Source organism: Urocitellus parryii, chromosome 6 (genome assembly GCF_045843805.1).
Source record: "Urocitellus parryii isolate mUroPar1 chromosome 6, mUroPar1.hap1, whole genome shotgun sequence".
Classification (NCBI taxonomy): domain Eukaryota; kingdom Metazoa; phylum Chordata; class Mammalia; order Rodentia; family Sciuridae; genus Urocitellus; species Urocitellus parryii.
In genome coordinates, this window is record NC_135536.1 from 133912923 (window position 1) to 133931470 (window position 18548).

General features: G+C 37.1%; 1 protein-coding gene across 1 annotated transcript in view; it reads right to left on the reverse strand.

Moving 5' to 3' along the window:
- The window catches only part of Fanci (FA complementation group I), a 71936-nt gene extending 55501 nt beyond the window's left edge, over positions 1-16435 (reverse strand). Inside the window, exons 1-2 of the mRNA XM_026388100.1 lie at positions 16326-16435; positions 15647-15749 (exon numbers count right to left, since the gene is read on the reverse strand). Coding sequence (XP_026243885.1) covers positions 15647-15730 — 84 coding nt within the window. The 5' untranslated portion in view covers positions 15731-15749; positions 16326-16435. The remainder of the gene's footprint in view (positions 1-15646; positions 15750-16325) is intronic.
- Between the last annotated feature and the right edge of the window lie 2113 nt (positions 16436-18548).

Here is an 18548-nt window from a genome sequence, read left to right on the forward strand (position 1 = left end):
AAGGGAGGCAACTTCAGTTAGAGTAGTTTTAAGTTTCTCTTATGTAAGTGACATTTAAGCAGAGACTTGGAGGATAAGAAAGAGCTAGTTATACAAGGGGAGGCAGTATCATCACTGCAAAGGCCCTGAAGGAGCAAAGACCTTGGCCTATTCAAGTACCTGAAAAAAAGACCAAGATAGGTAGAGAGTAGTAAGAAAAAGAATGCCAGAAGATGAGTTTGGAGCAACAGGCAAAGGATTATTATGAAAACTTTTACAGGCTATGGTAGGAATCTTAGATTTTAAGTATAAGAGAAGTTACTAAATGGGGGGAAAATGGAGTGATACAACAGATATGAAGTCAATTTTGCTCCTTGTGTAGAGAATGGCTTGTGGGGATATTCACGAGTAAAACAGGGATACCTGATAGGAGACTGCTATTATGTCCCAGCAAGAGAGAACAGTGGCCAAAATCAAGATGACAGCAGAAGAAATGTTATAAGCTGAACTGTGCCACCTCAAATTTCATAAGTTCTAACCCCAAACTATGACCAAAACTGGAAATCAGGTTGTTTTGAGCCCTAAATTCATTGTAACAGATACCCTTTTTTGTTTTAGTTACACATGACAGTACAATGATCTTGACATATCATACATTTGAATCAGATGGGGTATAATTTCTCATTTTTCTGAGTGTACAGGTTGCAGAATCACATTGGTCATGCAGTCATGCATATACATACAGCAATAATAATGTCTATTTTATTCTGCTGTCCTTCCTATCCCCGCTTTCCCTCCCCTCCCATCACTTCTCTCTACCCAATCTAATGTGACACCCTTTTTTTTTCCCCCTTACATCGTCATACATGTATTCTGTATAACAATGAGGGTCTCCTTCCATCTTCCGTGCAATTCCCCTTCTCTCTCCCTTTCCCTCCCACCTCTCTTCCCTATTTAGTGGTAATCTTCTTCTCATGCTCTTCCTCCCTACCCCATTTTGAGTCACCCCTCTTATATCAGAGAAGATATTCGGCCTTTGTTTTTTAGTGATTGGCTAACTTCACATAGAATAATCTGCTCTAATGCCATCCAATTCCCTGCAAATGCCATGATCTTGTTATTTTTTAGCGCTGAGTAATATTCCATTGTGTATAACTGCCACATTTTTTTTTTTATCCATTTATCCATTGAGGGGCATTAGGTTGGTTCCACAGTCTAGCTATTGTGAATTGTGCTGCTATAAACATTGATGTGGCTGTGTCCCTGTAGTATGCAGTTTTTAAGTCTTCTGGGTATAGTCCCAGAAGGGGAATAGCTGGGTCAAATGGTGATTCCATTCCCACTTTCCAAGGACTCTCTATACTGACTTCCAAATTGGCTGCACCAATTTGCAGTCCCACCAGCAATGTATGAGTGTACCTTTTTCTCCACATCCTCACAAGCACTGGTTATTGTTTGACTTCATAATGGCTGCCATTCTTACTGGAGTGAGATGGGACTGATATCCTTTAAAAAAGGGGAAATCTGGACATAGACAACATGTATACAGGGAGAATGTCAAGGGAAGACAAAGACAGAAAGCAGGTGTCAAGGAACATCAAAGATTGCCATCAAACCTGCAGAGACTGGAAGAGGGAGGCAGAACAGATTCTCACAGCCCTCAAAAGGAACCAACCCTGCCAACACCTTGATCTTGGACTGCTAGTTTTCAGAACCTTGAAAAAAACTGCATTTATTTGAGCCATCCAGTTTGTGGTATTTTCTAACACAGCCTTAGCATACTAGTACAGGAGATGAAGAAAAGTAGATAATTTCAAAATATATCCCAGAACTAGGAATAAAAATTCTTCATAACTTGGTAGGGAAGGGGTATAACCAACAAAAACTCCTAAATTTATGTCTTAAGCAACTAAATGGATGGATGATGATAACATCCAAAGAAAATGGTGAAATTTTGAGATCTAAATCACCTTGAAGATTACCAAAAGAGATTTCTGGGCTCTACCCAGTTTCTGATTCAGCAGGTCTTTCATGGGCTCCAAACCACTACTCTGAGATATTCAAGTGGAGATGCCAAGTAAACAACTAGATATATCCAAATGGACCCCACAGGAGAGTTCCATGGAAATAGATAAGAATATCCAGGAAGATTAACTTGAAGACAAGATAAACACCAACAGTTAGTCATTAAAACAAAAAGTTATACAAGGGGAGGCAGTGGGAGACGAGCAAATCAAGTGAAGTCAGTAACCCACGAGGACAACCCAGAAAGAGGAGTGTCCCAGAAGTCAAGACTAATAATAAACAATAAATTTGATCTCTATCTCACCTACATAAATGTGGTCTTCCTAACCAGAGTCCATCTCTCCTTTCTTAAAGGTATAAGAAAGTATCTGACTGCTTTTGTCTGAACTCTCCAAATGAGAACTGATTCTCAGGGATGATTATTGTCCTCCAGGAGAAACTAGACAATATCTGGAGACATTTCTGACATCACAACGAAAGGGTGCTTCTGGAATCTAGTAAACAGATACCAGGAACCCTACTAAACATCTCATAATCCACAGAACAGCTGACCACAAGAAATTATTATCCGGGGCTGGGGATGTGGCTCAAGCGGTAGCGCGCTCGCCTGGCATGCGTGCGGCCCGGGTTCGATCCTCAGCACCACATACAAACAAAGATGTTGTGTCCGCCAATAACTTAAAATAAATAAATAAATAAATAAATAAATGTAAAAAAGAAATTATTATCCAGTCCAAAATGCAAACAATGCCAAGGTTGAGAAACTCTTGAGGTTTTTCCAAAAAGTTCAGTTTCAACACAAGTCAGTATGGCATAGAAAATAAAAAAGCTGTACCCAGAATTAGAAGACCTGAGCTATGAATTCTAGCTATGCCATCTACCAGCCATATAACCTCAGGTTAGTTATTTAAACTGTTACATGAGATCATTTCCTTAGCTCAAAGGACTAAGATGATGACTAGAGGACCTTGCATAGCACTCAGATTACAACAGGCATTCAACAAATGTTAACTTCTTTTCCCTCGGTCCCCTACTTCCTTTCCTTCTCCCTCAATTTATCATATCTTCAAACTTCCTCTTAAACTTTATACAGCTATGCTGTTTGGTACTGGGGAATGAACCCAGGACTCCACACATCCTAAGCAAGCGCTCTACCACTGAAGTAAATCTCTAGATCTTTTTTTTTTTAGATATTTTCTTGCTAACATGCCCAAAATGGCCTCAAACTTGTGATCCTACTGCCTCAGCCTCCCTAGTAGCTGGGCTCACAGGTGTATGCCATTGATGCCTGGCTCAGTAATGCTTTTAACTTCATTTAAAAATTACAAATAGACTAAGATTAAGTATTCTTGTTACTTTAGAAGCCTGTAAAATTTTTCTTGTCACTGGCAATCTAGAACTACCAAGTTAACAGCACAGTCCAAATAAAGTATAAATTGAAAAAGAAAAAAAGGGCTGGAGGTATAGCTCAGTGGTAGAGCACTTGCCAGCATGTACAAGGTCCTGGGTTTGATTTCTAGCATCACAAAAATAAATTCTTATTTTGTATAGTCTGATGTTTCCACATGGTTAGACTGAGTTTATGGAATCTTAACTGGAACACAGGTGATAGTGTATTCTCAGAGGATCACATGAGGAGGCACATGGTATCTATCTGTCCGTCACTTGGGATATCAATTCTAATTAGTAAGGTGTATTGCCAGAGTTCCCTACTTTACAATTATTTCCCCCTGTCTTTGCAACCAGTAAGAAATTTGTAAGGACACACTTTAAAACCATGCAATCATCTTGCCACTCATCTAATTTCCCCTCTATATGATGGAATAGCCCAGCACAAACTACCTCTGCCAGGTTATTAAAGTCAATATTACCAGGAATGACAATCATGAGCCCAGTGATATATACCGAGAAGGGCATCACCATTTTTGTGATCCTTTCATCAGGGATATAGGGCCTAATAATAATTAGCCTAATAATTAGACCATAGCAAACAGACTCTTAAGACATTAAAAAAAAATAACTTATGAATACTCTCCATGACTCTCAAGATCAAAAGTGACATAAATTAATTCATCAAAATAGCAGGATATAAAATTAACACCCATAAAATCAACTGTGTTCCTAAATATCAGTAATAATAAACTGAAAGAGAAAACAGGAAAACTACCAAATTCACAATAGCCTCGGAAAAAAATATAATATTTGGGAGTCAATCTAACAAAAGAGGAGAAAGGCCTCTACAATAAAAACTATAAAATGCTAAAGAAAAAAATTAAAGAAGACTTAGAAAATGAAAAGATATTGGATAGTCAGAATTAATATTGTCAAAATGGCCATACTACCAAAAAGTGTTACATAGATTTAATGTAATTCCTATTAAAATTTCAGTGAGGTTCTTCATAGGAATAGAAAAAGCAGTCATGGAATTCATTTAGAAAAACAAGAGGCCTAGAATAGCCAAATCTATCCTCACCAAGAAAAGTAAAGCAGGAGGCATCACAAATACCGGACCTTAAATTATACTATAGAGCTATAGTAACAAAAACAGCATGGTACTGACACCAAAACAAGACATTAAGACCAATGGCATAGAATAGAAGACACAGAGACAAACCCACATAAATACAGTTATCACATACTAGATAAAGGTGCCATAAACATTCATTGGGAGAAAAGATAGCCTCTTCAACAAATGGGCTGCGAAAACTGGAAATCCACATGTAGCAAAACAAAATTAAATCCCTCTCTCTCCCAGCACAAAATTCAACTCAAGGATCAAGGACCTAAGCAATAAAAGGAAGAAAAAGTAGGCCTAAATCTCCATCATGTCTGCTTAGGAACCAAATTCTTCAACAAGATTCCTAAAGCGCAAGAAATAAAATAAAAAATCAATAAACAGGATGGTATCAAACTAAAAAGCTTCACAGCAAAGGAAACAATCAAGAATGTGAAGAGAGAACCTACAAAATGGGAGAAAATCTTTGCCACCTGCACCACAGATAAAGCATTAATCTCCAGAATATATAAAAACTCAAAATACTTAACACCAAAAAACAAACTACCCAACCAATAAATGGGCAAAGGAACTGAACAGACACTTCCCAGAAAAAATATAATTGGTCAACAAAAACACAAAAAAATGCTCAACTTCTCTAGCAAGTAGAGAAATGCAAATTAAAACTTCACTGAGATTTCATCTCACTCCAGTCAGAATGGCAATTATCAAGAATACAAATAACAATAAGTATTGGCAAGGATGTAGGAAAAAGGTACACTCAAGCATTGCTGGTGGGACTGTAAACAGTGCAACCATTTTGGAAAGCAGTATGGATATTCCTCAGAAAACCTGGAATGGAACCACCATTTGACCCAGTTACTCTACTCCTCAGCATATACTCAAAGGACTTAAAATCAGCATGCTATAATGACCCATCCACATCATGTTTATAGAAGCTCAATTCACAATAGCTAAGCTATAAACCAAACTAGGTGCCCTTTGCCCTTCAACAGATGAATGGTTAAGGAAAATGTGATTATAACACATACAGACAGATAGATAGATACACACACACACACACACACACACACACACACACACACAGGAATATTACTCAGCCATAAAGAAAAATGAAATTTTGGCATTTGCCATTAAATGCATTGAACTGAAGACTATCATGCTAAGTGAAATAAGCCAAACCCAAAAAAACAAAGAGGAGGTATATTCTCTCTGATATGTGGATGCTAACACACATTGAGGGGGGTGTAGAAGTACTCTGGATTAGACAAAGGAAAATGAAGGGAAGAGAGGTTGGGAATAAGAAAGACAGTAGAATGAATCAAACATTACTTTCTTATATTTCTATATGAATACATAACCAGTGCGACTCTTATGTACAATCACAAGAATGTATGTATGTCAAAATATATTCCACTGTCATGTATAACTAGAAACAACAAATAATGAAAATAAAAATAAAAAACAAAACAAAGCAAAAAAACAATCAATAGTGACAAGGAAAAGCTGAGAATTGTTGCTGACTACAGATCACGGAAAAAGGACAAGTACGCGTGATATGGAATTCTAAAACATTAAGAAAACATTAAAAAAAAAAAAAAAATCAGCCAGGCTCGGTGGCACATTCCTGTAATCCGGGCGGCTTGAGAGACTGAATAGAGGTTCAAAAGTTCAAAGCCAGACTCAGCAACAGTGAGATGTTGAGATCAATCCCTGGTACCTCTCCCCCCCCCCAAAAAAAAAAAAAATCAGTGTGCACATATGAATAACTAACAATAATGAATTCCACCATTATGTACAACTGGAACGCACCAATAAGCCAGCAATCCCAGCGGCTCAGAAGGCTAAGGACCATCTTGAGTTCTATGCCAGTCTCAGCAATTTAGAGAAGTCCTAAGCAACTTAGCAAGACCCTATCTCAAAATAAAAAAGGCTGGGGATGTGGCTCTTTGGTTAAGTGACCGTGGTGTTCAATCCTGGTAACCAGAACTTGTCATCGTGATTGCAAAATGCTAATTTTCCAACTCTGGCACTGTAAACAAGAGATCTCCCTTTTCTTCATTTTTAAAAAAATGATCAGAATGGGGGCTGGGGGTATAGCTCAGTTGGTAGAGTGCTTGCCTTGCATGCACAAGGCCCTGGGTTTGATTCCCAGCACCAAAAATAAACAAAACAAAACAAAAAAAAGATTAGTAGGTCTCCTAAATGTTTTCCAGTAGTTCACAATTGAACTTACTAGTATAATAACCCTAGACTGGCCCAATGGGAGTCCTTTCCAGATGGCCTTGTGACATGTCCACATTGTCTTGAGCACTTCTTACTTCCTGGTCAGTAAAGTTTTCCAAGTTCATCTTGTATCCATCCTGCACACCCATGAAATCTACCATTTCTCTGAAATGCCTGGTTCCCTTGAGTGGGTAATGATTATCAGAAAGCAAATAATTAGATGACACATATGCTTATGGCTACTGTGGCATCTTTGCTTTTTGGTTCTTTCAGTGGAAAGCTTAGGAAAAATATGGATGCATATACACATACATACAAAAATACACAAGCAAAAGTATGTATATACAAACACACATTTGAGAAATCCTAAGTGTACACGGATACTTTTTTTTTTTTTCTTTCCTAATATTTTATTTTGAAACAGAGTCTCACTGGCCCAAGCTAGCTTTGAACTTGTGACCCTTGTGCCTCAATCTTCTGAATAACTAGGATTATAGGCATGACCACCCCCTCAGCCAATATTTTCATTTCTAATTTATTCCCACAGGGTTCTTTCCACCCTTCCTACTTTCCATATTTGCATGTGCCTTCTACCACCTTCTACCCTAACTCCAGATGTCAACATACATACTCATCTGCTAACTATTTGATACATCCAAAACGGTTCCCAAATTGTTTCACCCATACTAAAACAATCAATCCTACTAAAGAGTTCAAGTTTATTTGCATTCCCCCCCACCCTGTCCAAGATAAGTTATGGTATTATTCCAAAGTTTTTCCTGTAAAGACACACAGACCTTGTTTTATACAAATAGTACGATACACATTTTGCACTTTGCTTTTTTTTATTAAATATTTATTTATTTATTTATTTTAAGGAGAGAGGAGAGAGGGGGAAGAGGGAGAGAGAGAGAGATAGTTTTAATATTTATTTTTTAGTTTTCGGTGGACACAACATCTTTGTTTGTATGTGGTGCTGAGGATCGAACCCGGGCTGCATGCGTGCCAGGCGAGCGCTCTACCGCTTGAGCCACATCCCCAGCCCTGCACTTTGCTTTATTCACTTAATTATATCTTCTGGAAATCACTCTTTCAGTTATAGATCTCTTCCTGATACTTTTTTTTTTTTACAGATTCAAAATATCATAACGAATAACATAAGTGTATACTGCTGGAGGTATATCTTTTTTTAACTCTAATTTGTTACTGATAGCAGAATGCATTACAATTTATATTATACATATAGAGCATAATTTTTCATATCTCTGGTTGTACACAAATTAGAGTCACATCATTCATGTCTTCATACATGTACTTAGGGTAATGATGTCCATCTTATTCCACAGTCATTCTTACCCCCATGCCCCCTCTCTTCCCCTCCTTCCTCTTTGCTCTGTCTAGAGTTTGTCTAATCCTCTCATGCTCCGCCATCAACCCCATTATTAATCAGCCTCCTTATATCAGAGAAAACATTCGGCATTTGGTTTTTTGGGATTGGCTAACTTCACTTAGCATTATATTCTCCAACTCCATGCCATGATTTTTTTCTTTTAATGCTGATGGTATTCCATTATGTGTATATATACCACATTTTCTTTATCCATTCATCAACTGAAGAGCATCTAGATTGGTTCCACAGTTTAGCTATTATGAATTGTGCTGCTATAAACATTGATGTGGCTGTGTCCCTATAGTGTGGGTATAGACTGAGGAGTGGGATAGCTGGGTTCAAGTGTGGTTCCATTCCCAGTTTTCCAAGGAATCTCCATACTGCTTTCCATATTGGCTGCATCAATTTGCAGTCCCACCAGCAATGTATGAGTGTTTCTTTTTCCCCCACATCCTCGCCAACACTTACTGTTGTTTGTATTCTTAAGAGCTGCCATTCTGACTGGAGTAAGATAAAATCTTAGAGTTTTGATTTGCATTTCTCTAATTGCTAGAGATGTTGAACTTTTTTTTTCATATATTTGTTGACTGATTGTATATCATCATCTGAGAATTATCTGTTCAGTTCCTGGGCCCATTTATTGATTGGGTTATTTATTTTGGTGTTAAGATTTTTGAGTTCTTTATGTATCCTAGAGATTAGTGCTCTGATGTGTGTGGTAAGAATTTGTTCCCAATTAGTAGGCTTTCTATTCACTTCACTGATAGTTTCTTTTGCTGAGAAGCAGCTTTTTAGTTTGAATGCACCCCATCTATTGATTCTTGGTTTTAATTCTTATGCTACAGGAGTCTTAGTAAGGAAATCGGGGACTAATCCGACATGATGAAGATTTAGGCCTAGTTTTTCTTCTAATAGGCACAGTGTCCCAGGTTTAATTCCTAGGTCCTTGATCCACTCGGAGTTGAGTTTTGTGCATGGTAAGAGATAGGGGTTTAATTTGATTTTGTTGCATGTGGATTTCCAGTTTTCCCAGCACCATTTGTTGAAGAGGCTATCTTTTCTCCAATGTACCTTTTGGGCGCCTTTTATTAAAGATAACTGTAGTTATGTGGGTTTGTCTCTGTGTCCTCTATTCTGTACCACTGGTCTACAAGTCTATTTGGAGGTATACCTTTAGGGTAAATTCCTAGAAATGGGATAACTGGGTTGGATACAAATACTTATGTAGTTTTTTTTAAATATTACCAAATCCTAATAAAGGTCAAATCACTTTTCATTTCTACAAACATCACCTTGCCAACCAGCATGTTGTCAAGTAGCTCAGTTTCTATAGAGAAACATTATGTTTTATATTTCCCCTGCTATGAGTGTTAAAGGCCATTTTTACATGTTTCTGTGATTATTCTGTGTCTTTTTTCTATAGGATTAAATCTTCTCTTATTATAAATTAATACAAATTAGGAATTTTGAACTTTTAACTGTGATTTATTGTAATAATTGCCAGGTTTGTCAGTTATCTTTACTCAGTTGATGCTATTTTTAGCCAGGCAAACTTAAATTTATATGTAGACAAATACGTCAATCTTTTATTGCATCTAGATGTTGAGCCATAGAAGGCTTTTCCTTGCCCTGAGGCGAAAGAGGAATTAATTATGTCTTCTTCTACTATGTATTTAGATATTTTTAATGTTTATTTTTTAGTTGCAGTTGGACATAATACTTTTATTTATTTTTATGTGGTGCTGAGAATTGAACCCAGGTCCTCGAACATGCTAGGCAAGCGCTCTGCCGCTGAGCCACAACCTCAGCCCCATAGATTTGATTTTTACATGTAGACCTTTTGACTAATTTGGAGCTCACGCTCAAATATTGTGAGGGTTGGTCTAATTTTACCAATGTCTACACAGCTGTTTCAACATTTATCAAAGGCTATCTTTAACCCAGTATTTTGAAATGCCATTTTTTCATACACTAGATTTTACATAGTTGTGTCTATTTTGAGACATTTATTTAAGAGACATTATCTATTTTATCCAGTATATTTTATTCTGTTCTTGCTATTGTATTCCATTATCTGATCATCTATTCATGCATCAGTACCACCCTCAATTATAGAAGTTTTTATGGTGTTTGGTATTTGATAGGGTTAGTCCTTCCTCAAAACTCTTCCTTTTCAGTGTTTTCCTTAACTATTCCTGTGTTTATTTTCCTACATGATTTTTATAGTCAGTTAACCTAATTTCACAAAATAGCTCACTGGAATTTCAAACCTCATTGCATCAAATTCATAAATTAACTCAGGGAAAATTGACATCTTGATGAGATTGATATTCCCTAATCAAGAATAAACGATATCTTTCCAGTTGTCTATTTTTACATCTTTTATGTTTTATAGTTTTCTTCATACAGGAAGAGATATTTCTTAAGTTTATTAGCACTTTACCTTTTGTATTACAATAAATGTGACTTTTTCTTTCACTATACCTTTTAACTGGCTATTGTACGTAGGAATACTATTGATTTTTACATATTCATTTTATATTCTGCTACCTTGATGAATTGTTTATAGATGATTTTTATCACTGATTCCCCAGGGGTTCCCAAGTACACACCTTCTCTAGGCTAACTGTATTAACTAACAGATCAGAGCAACCAGATCTACATTAAACCACAGTGGAGACAGCAGCATCATGGCTTTGTTCCTGGCCTTAATAGAAAAGCCTCTACAGTTTCCCATTAAGATTCTCACTCTAGGGGCTGGAGTCATGGCTCAGTGGTAGAGCGCTTGCCTAGCACCTGTAAGGCACTGAGTTTGATACTCAGCACCACATGAAAATAAGTAAATAAAGGTATTGTGTCCATCCACAACTTAAAAAAAAAAAAAAAAAAAAAAAGATACTAGAGTCAGCATCTATGTTTTATCATACTAAGGAAAAAGCCACCCCGTTCCTGTGGTCTCAAGTTTTTATTAGGAATGGTTGCTGAGTTTTGTCAAAGGTTTTCTCTGATCTAAATCATAAGGTCTTTATAGTAACACACTTTCTAATATTGAGATAACCTTTATTCTTGCCATTAAAACCCTCCAGAGATAGGCACAGTGGTGTACATCTATAATTCCAGTAACTCAGGAGGCTGAGGTAGGATTACAAGTTCAAAGCCAACTCAGCAACTTAGCAAGGCCCTAAGCAACTTAGGTCTTTTCTCAAAATAAAAAAATAAAAATAAAAAAGATGTAGCTCAGTGGGAAAGTGCCCCTGGGCTCAATCCCTAGTACCAAAACAAAAACAAACTTACACCAGATCATGGCATGTTGTTTTTTTATTTTTGGTACAGGGCACTCACTGAGCCACATCCCCAAACCTTTTTTGTACTTTATTCAGAGAGAGATCTCACTGAGTTGCTTAGCACCTCACTTTCACTGAGGCTGGCTTTGAACTCACGATCAGCCTTCTCAGCCCCTGATATTAAAGGCATATGCCACCATGCCCAGCTGGAGTATTGTTTTTTTAATATGTTGTTGAAATCTGTCCTGATATTTAGGATTTTTTTTGTCAATATTTATGAAATCAGCTCATGATATCCTTTTTCTACACTATCTTTATAACGTATTAGGGTATGAAAGTTACACTCAATTCCAAGATTTTAGAAGTCTTCCTTCATTATTTAAGCTCTGAAACAATTTATGTAGTCTTAAGACTGTCTTTCTGATCTCTAAAACTTTGTTAGAAGTCTCCTATGTAACTATTTGGACCCTGGGCTGGAGCATAGTTCAGTGGTACAGCACCTGCTAGCAAGCCCAAGGACCTGGGTTTGATCCCCAGAGGGGAAAATAGCAACTACATGGGCCCTGGGTGAAATAATTCCTTGATAATATTCTTTTTTTCTATGGAAACTGGCCTGGTTATACTTTTCATCCCAAATTGGGTCAATTTTATCAAGCTGTATGTGCCTAAGAAATTATCAATTTCCTCCAGGGTTTCAAATTTATGTGCATAGACAGAATAGTCTTATTTTTTGAGATTTTTTTTTTTTTTTGCTGCATTCATATAAACAACTTGTCTCTTATCATTTCTTATTTTGTGGCTTTTTAGTTTTTTCTTTACTCCATTGTTTTGATTAAAATTTTTAATGGTTTTTCTTTCAAAGAACAAGAATTCTTGATTAGTCTTATCTATTATTTTTCTATTATATATTAATTTCCATTTCTATTTTTAGCAGTTGTTATGGTTTATGAGATGTTCCCCTTAAAAATTCATGTGACAATGCAAGAATTTTCAGAAATTAACCTAAATCAATGGTTAACCCATTGGTGAATCAAGAACTTGAATGGATTACTAGTTGGTAACTAAGCAGGTAGGGTGTAGCTGGAAGTAGGTTACTAGGGGATGCCCTTGGGGATTATATTTTGTCCCTTAAACACTCTCCTCCTTGGCTGCCATGAGCTAAGTAGCTTTCCTCCATCATTCACTTGCCTAGTCATGCTCTGCCTTCCCCTCAGGTCCAAAGCAATATAGTGGGGTGTCCATAGACGGAACCTCTGAAAACTGTGAGCCTAAAATATTTTTTCTTCCTACAAGTTTTCTTGTTAGGTATTTTTGTCATAGCGCAAGAGGAAAAGTGAAAAGTGGACCAACAGTAGTTTTTGTGGCTTGTTATTGTTTAAAGCTTTTTTTTCTAGTTTGAGTTCACAATTTTTTTAATATTTATTTTTTAGTTTTAATTGGACACAATATATTTTACATTTATGTGGTGCTGAGGATCAAACCCAGTGCCTCATGCATGCTAGGCAAGCACTCTACCACTGAGCCACAACCCCAGCTCCCACAATTTCATTTTCACTTTATTTTTATTAATATATGTGATATTTAACAATATTTCAAAGATTTTTTTTTGGGGGGGGGGGTTCAGGAATTTAACCCAGGGGTGTTTTACCACTGAGCCACATCCCCCACCCTTCTAATTTTTTTTCCTTAGTTGTAGACGAACAGCATTCCTGTATTTATTTTTATGCAATGCTAAGGATCAAACCCAATGCCTCACACATGCTAGGCAAGCACTTTACAACTGAGCTACAGCCCCAACCCCCTTTTTATGACTTGAGACAGCATCTCCCTAAGTTACTTACCGCCTAAGTTACTGAGGCTCACTTTGAACTCATGATCCTTCTGTCTCAGCCTCCTGAGTTGCTGGGATTACAGGCATGCACTATCACGCCCAGCTCAAGGATTCTGATTTGTAGTGTTTTCATTATCATTATTTTCAGAAATCCTGTAATTTATTTATATATCTCTTTTCACTTGAGTTATTTAGTTGTATTTCAGTCAGGGTAGAAAGACCTTTGTGGTTTCATTTTTCATTTCCAGTTTGACTGCACTGTCATCAGAGCATGGTATGTAATATTTCTCTTATGGGGTCTACCAAGTTTCCTCTTTGTGCTCTAGTACTCGACATAACTAATATCTATGAGTGTTCTTCTATGTGCTTAAGACACTCTTTTATCAAAGTACTCTCCACAGGCTGTAAACATTCTTCATATTTTCCACCTCTTTACAATCTGTGATTTAGATTATTTTTCTGTTATATATTATTATATTTAATAATATAGCTTTGTATTCCACTTCACTGATTTTTTCAACTGTGTTTGTTTATTAAACCATCTACTGAGGTTTTTGTTTTAAGAAATTTTCTTTTTTTTTTAATTCATTCTTCTTGTTTTTATGGATTCTATTCCTGCACTTACAGCTTTGAATATATTAAGTATCTGTTAAATATTTAAATTTACTTTCAGATTGCTCTATTTTCTCTAGATTCTTAAATGTGAATTTTCCCACTGTTAGATCTGAGGATCTTATCAAGGAACCTCTGAGTTTTATAATTTTTTATTCTGAGTTCATCTTCTGTGACATCTTATGAACTAAATATATACACTTATGAACTAAATATATACACTACTGAAATGCATTACAAATTTGAAGAAAAGGGTAACTAATACAGTAGTCAACAAAACCAGGACACAAAAAAAAACAGTGGCGTAAAATGAGATAACAACAACAAAAAAATACCCAAAAGATAAAAACATTTTGTATGGGTTCTAAGAACAAACTACAGAATTTCGGAAATGAAAGAAATTTAGGCTAATATCAATATATACAAAAGTAACTTAAACAATGAGGCAACAGTATGACATTATGGCCCAAAAAGTTGATTCTGCCTTAATGGAAGAATAAGGGAAATACTAACAGTATTACTCTACTTAGTGATAATACATCTGGAACCCTGTGTTCTAATTTGAGGTATAAAACTGTAAAGGAAAATGCTGGGAGAAGGGAAATGTTCAGAGGACAGTGACTTTGCTGGTGAAGGGATTTACTGTCTATTAGATTTTAGATCCATTACATATGTTACATCATTTCATCCTCACAAAAACTGAGACAGCCATCTATTTATCATAAGTAAGAAAGTGAATATTATTTATCCACATCATGGATTTTGTTCTAGTTCTTATGGTGCTTCTTTAATTTTAGGGTTTTTTTTCCTTTTTATTTATTTTTTAGTTGTAGGTGGACACAATATCTTTATTTCATTTTTATGTGGTGCTGAGGATGGAACCCAGCGCTTCACATGTGCTAGGAGAGCACTTTACCACTGAGCCACAACCCCAGCCCCTGCTTATTTAATTTTAAAAGACACGTAATGTTACAGCTTCCTTTTGGAAGCAGGTAAAATACAGATTCTAAATAATGTAAATGCTTTTAATCAAATCTTGTCTATAACATGATTCATGATGCAATTCATGCAATGAGCTCTCAAAAAACTTCTGCAAAAGCAAAACTGGATAATTTTAAGAAAAAAACTCAGAAAGCATCTCTACCTAAATTCGCAGTTATTACATCAGATAATAGATGCACCTAGTTTCTATGACAACAACCAGCACATAACAATTCCCTTAAAAACATTATAACAACTTTATGTGTGTTTAAGGTTCATCTTGAAGAGGTATTCTTTTCCAGGCAAAAATCTGCACAAGCTAAGACCAATTATTATAGAAAAAGGAGTAAAAAACTGAAAAGGAAGATTAGAAAGAAATAACAGCCTAACGTATGGGTCATTATTATTACATTTTATAATCATGTACTTAAAGTGGAGACTCAGGCATTAATTTTCTTTTACTAATACTTTAAAAATATTTTGCTGCTTATGAATTTATTTTTGTTAGAAAAATATAAATCCATAGCTATAGCCTAGATATTTTTCAAACAGGGTCCATCTGAGGACCACAAAAGTATACTGATTTATACATATGCAAAAAGACTGTATTCCTATGCTATTTAAATTTGGTCACAAATGTTGTTAACTTGTGCCATTTCACGCACTCCCCTCTTTACATCTATGATTTGTTATCAAATAAGATCTTATCTCCTAAGGAGAATGGTATGAAGATAAAGCAGCAGTAGAAGTCTTCTGCATTTGTTGACATTTGCTTTTAGCAGAACATGCTTGCCAATACTCACATCATCATCTTTCAGGGTTTGAAGAAATTTCTGCAGTTTGTCTGCTGTCTTTTCTGCTGCTAGACATAAAATTTTCTGATCCATTTTCACTCATATCAGAGAACTGTAAGGGTGAAAAAATGTCAGAGCTGGATGAAACTTCCAGAAGTAAACAAGCTTGATTTTTCCCCCCTTTATTGTCTTACAGACAATAGACATACTGGGCAGTCAACAGATGAAGTACTAGTACGAGTTGGTGACTATCCTAACGAAAATAATCTCAAGAATTCCCTGGAATTTCCGTATTAGGAACTTGTAATCTAATCAAGTGGTTCAATAATTTTTGCCCACGTTTTCATAATCTACTCAGCATACTGCCTAGAACCAAATATTGTCAAATATGTAATACATTATAAATATAACACACTATATATTATCATAAATACGTAATAAAGTAATATTTGATAAATGACTAGTAGTGGAAATGCTAAATTCCAACTAAATTGTATAAATAATAAAAAAGTGGAAAAGCTAAAAATAAATGGTCAGCCGAGAATATGGAATACTAGGGAAGAAAAATATTGCGAAAGCCCAGGCGCGCGGAGGGAAACCGCGGGCACGCCGGAATTCCCAGCCATAGAACCTTCAAGAAGGCCACGTTAAAAAAAAAAAGAGGGGGAGCCTTCTTGTCCTAACAGACCTGCGTCTCCCAAAGACCGAGCCCCAACGCCCGGCAGCGCGCGAAGCAGCTCCACGAAGCCACTTCAGCTTCGCCGCCGACACAAGCTTCCAAAAAGCCCGCTTCCGAAAAACGCCACCACACTTCCGCCACCCTCAACAACAGGTCCCGCCCCCGCGGCTCATTTCCGCCGTCTGGCGCCCGTGGATGGAATATACCATTGAGGCCTAGAGGGTGGGGGGATCCTTCCGTCGATTCCACTCAGTCGGAAAGAGGTGCACAGTGAGCATGCGCAGTGCCTGGAGCGTTGTGCGGTGTAGTGGAAGTAGTCACTGCAGGAAGGAATTATGAATGGATGATCCCGCAGGTCTTTGCATTGAAAGCAGCTGAAAAACAAGTGGGTTACATGCTCCACCTGTGTTCTGGAGCAGAAGCTCTTCCACCCTTGCGTAATCTGAGGGTTTAGCTCACAACCTGGCGGAAACAGTTAATATTTAATAAATATTTGCTAAATTAATACATGAAAACTCATAATGTAGTTCAATGGTAGAGCATTTGCCTAGCATGTGCAAGGTTCTGGGTTTGATCCCCAGTACAAAAAAAAGTAAAAGTAAAAAAGAACACCTGACAGTAGAGTGAAGAGCAGGAAGGGGTAAAATGAGATTTGAGATTCTCTATTTTAGGCTGAGGGAGCAGATTGTGTAAAGGCCCTGAGGGCAGGTGGGAGAAACAAGCCCAGAGTTCAGAAGGCGAAGCTGCTTGCCACTTTTGAAGCTTCCTTTGAAAACAAAAGGTTCAAAACAACAATAAAAAGTGTTAGCTCCCTTCCCCAATCTGTTTCTTATTTCTCAAAAACCTGAACAAGAAAAAAATAAAAGAGGAAAGGAGAAGAAGCAGGGTAGTAATAATTCCTAAAAACTGGCCTTTTATCATTATCAAATTTGATTAAGGTCTAGAGATTATCCAGTTGTATCAATGCTCAATTCCTCATTTTGGTCATTGTACCATGGTTAGAATATTTTAGACCATTTTTCAGGCTACTATAAAAAATATCATAGATCAGGTCACTTCTAAATGACAGAAATTTAATTTCTCAAAGTTTCAGAGACTAGAAAGTCCAAGATCAAGTCTAGGTAGATACAATGTCTGGGGAAGACGGCTTTCTCAAGGTGACTTCTCTCTGTATCTTCACATGGTGGAGGGGCAAGGTCCTATGGGTCCTCTTTTATGAAGGCCCTCTCTTCCCCCCAAAGGCCCCACCTCCTAGTACCATCTCTGTGGGGGGTTAGTATTTTTAAAATATATTTGTTGATGGGGGAACACAAATATTCAGAACACAGCAAAGAGAATGTCTCTGTTTGTAGGAAATCCACACTGAAAGCGTTTGCAAATAGAAGAGCATCAAGTCAGCAATTTAATGTAAAGCAAATGTGGTGAAAAGCATATGAGAATTCCTTGTACTATTCTTGTGCTTTCTCTATAAATCTGAAATGATGTCAAAATTAGAAGGTGAAAATAAGGGGCTGGAGGGTTGGGATTGTGGCTCAGCGGTAGAGCGCTCGCCTAGCACGTGCGAGGCCCTGGGTTCAATCCTCAGCCCTACATAAAAATAAAATAAAGATATTGTGTCCAACTACAACTAAAAAAATTTTAAAAATAAAAATGAAAATAAAAGGGGGCTGGGATTGTGGCTCAGCGGTAGAGCGCTCACCTAGCAGATACAAGGTCCTCAGCACCACATAAAAATAAAAATAAAGAGGGGCTGGGGATGTGGCTCAAGCGGTAGCGCGCTCGCCTGGCATGCGTGCGGCCCGGGTTCGATCCTCAGCACCACATACCAACAAAGATGTTGTGTCTGCGGAGAACTAAAAAATAAATATTAAAAAAATCTCTCTCACTCTCTCTTTAAAAAAAATAAAAAATAAAAATAAAGAAAGATATAAAAAAATAAAATAAAACACTCGAGTTACAAATCTAATAGACTGCTCTGATCTGTGAATAACCAGCAAACTAAACCTGAGGAGCCCTTTCTGCCCTTTTCTGAGAGGTGGGTACCTTTTTTATTGTCTTCCTTTCATCTCTCTTGTTATCCTGCATCACCCCCATGCTTTGGAGCCTCTGGGGAACTCCACTCCCCACTCCATGACTTTCTCCTTTGTCTCCTCGGCCTCTCGCTTTCTCAGGTTACATCCTGAGTCTCCGTCCAAGTCACCCTTCAGACAACTTCTCACTCAGTTACTCTAT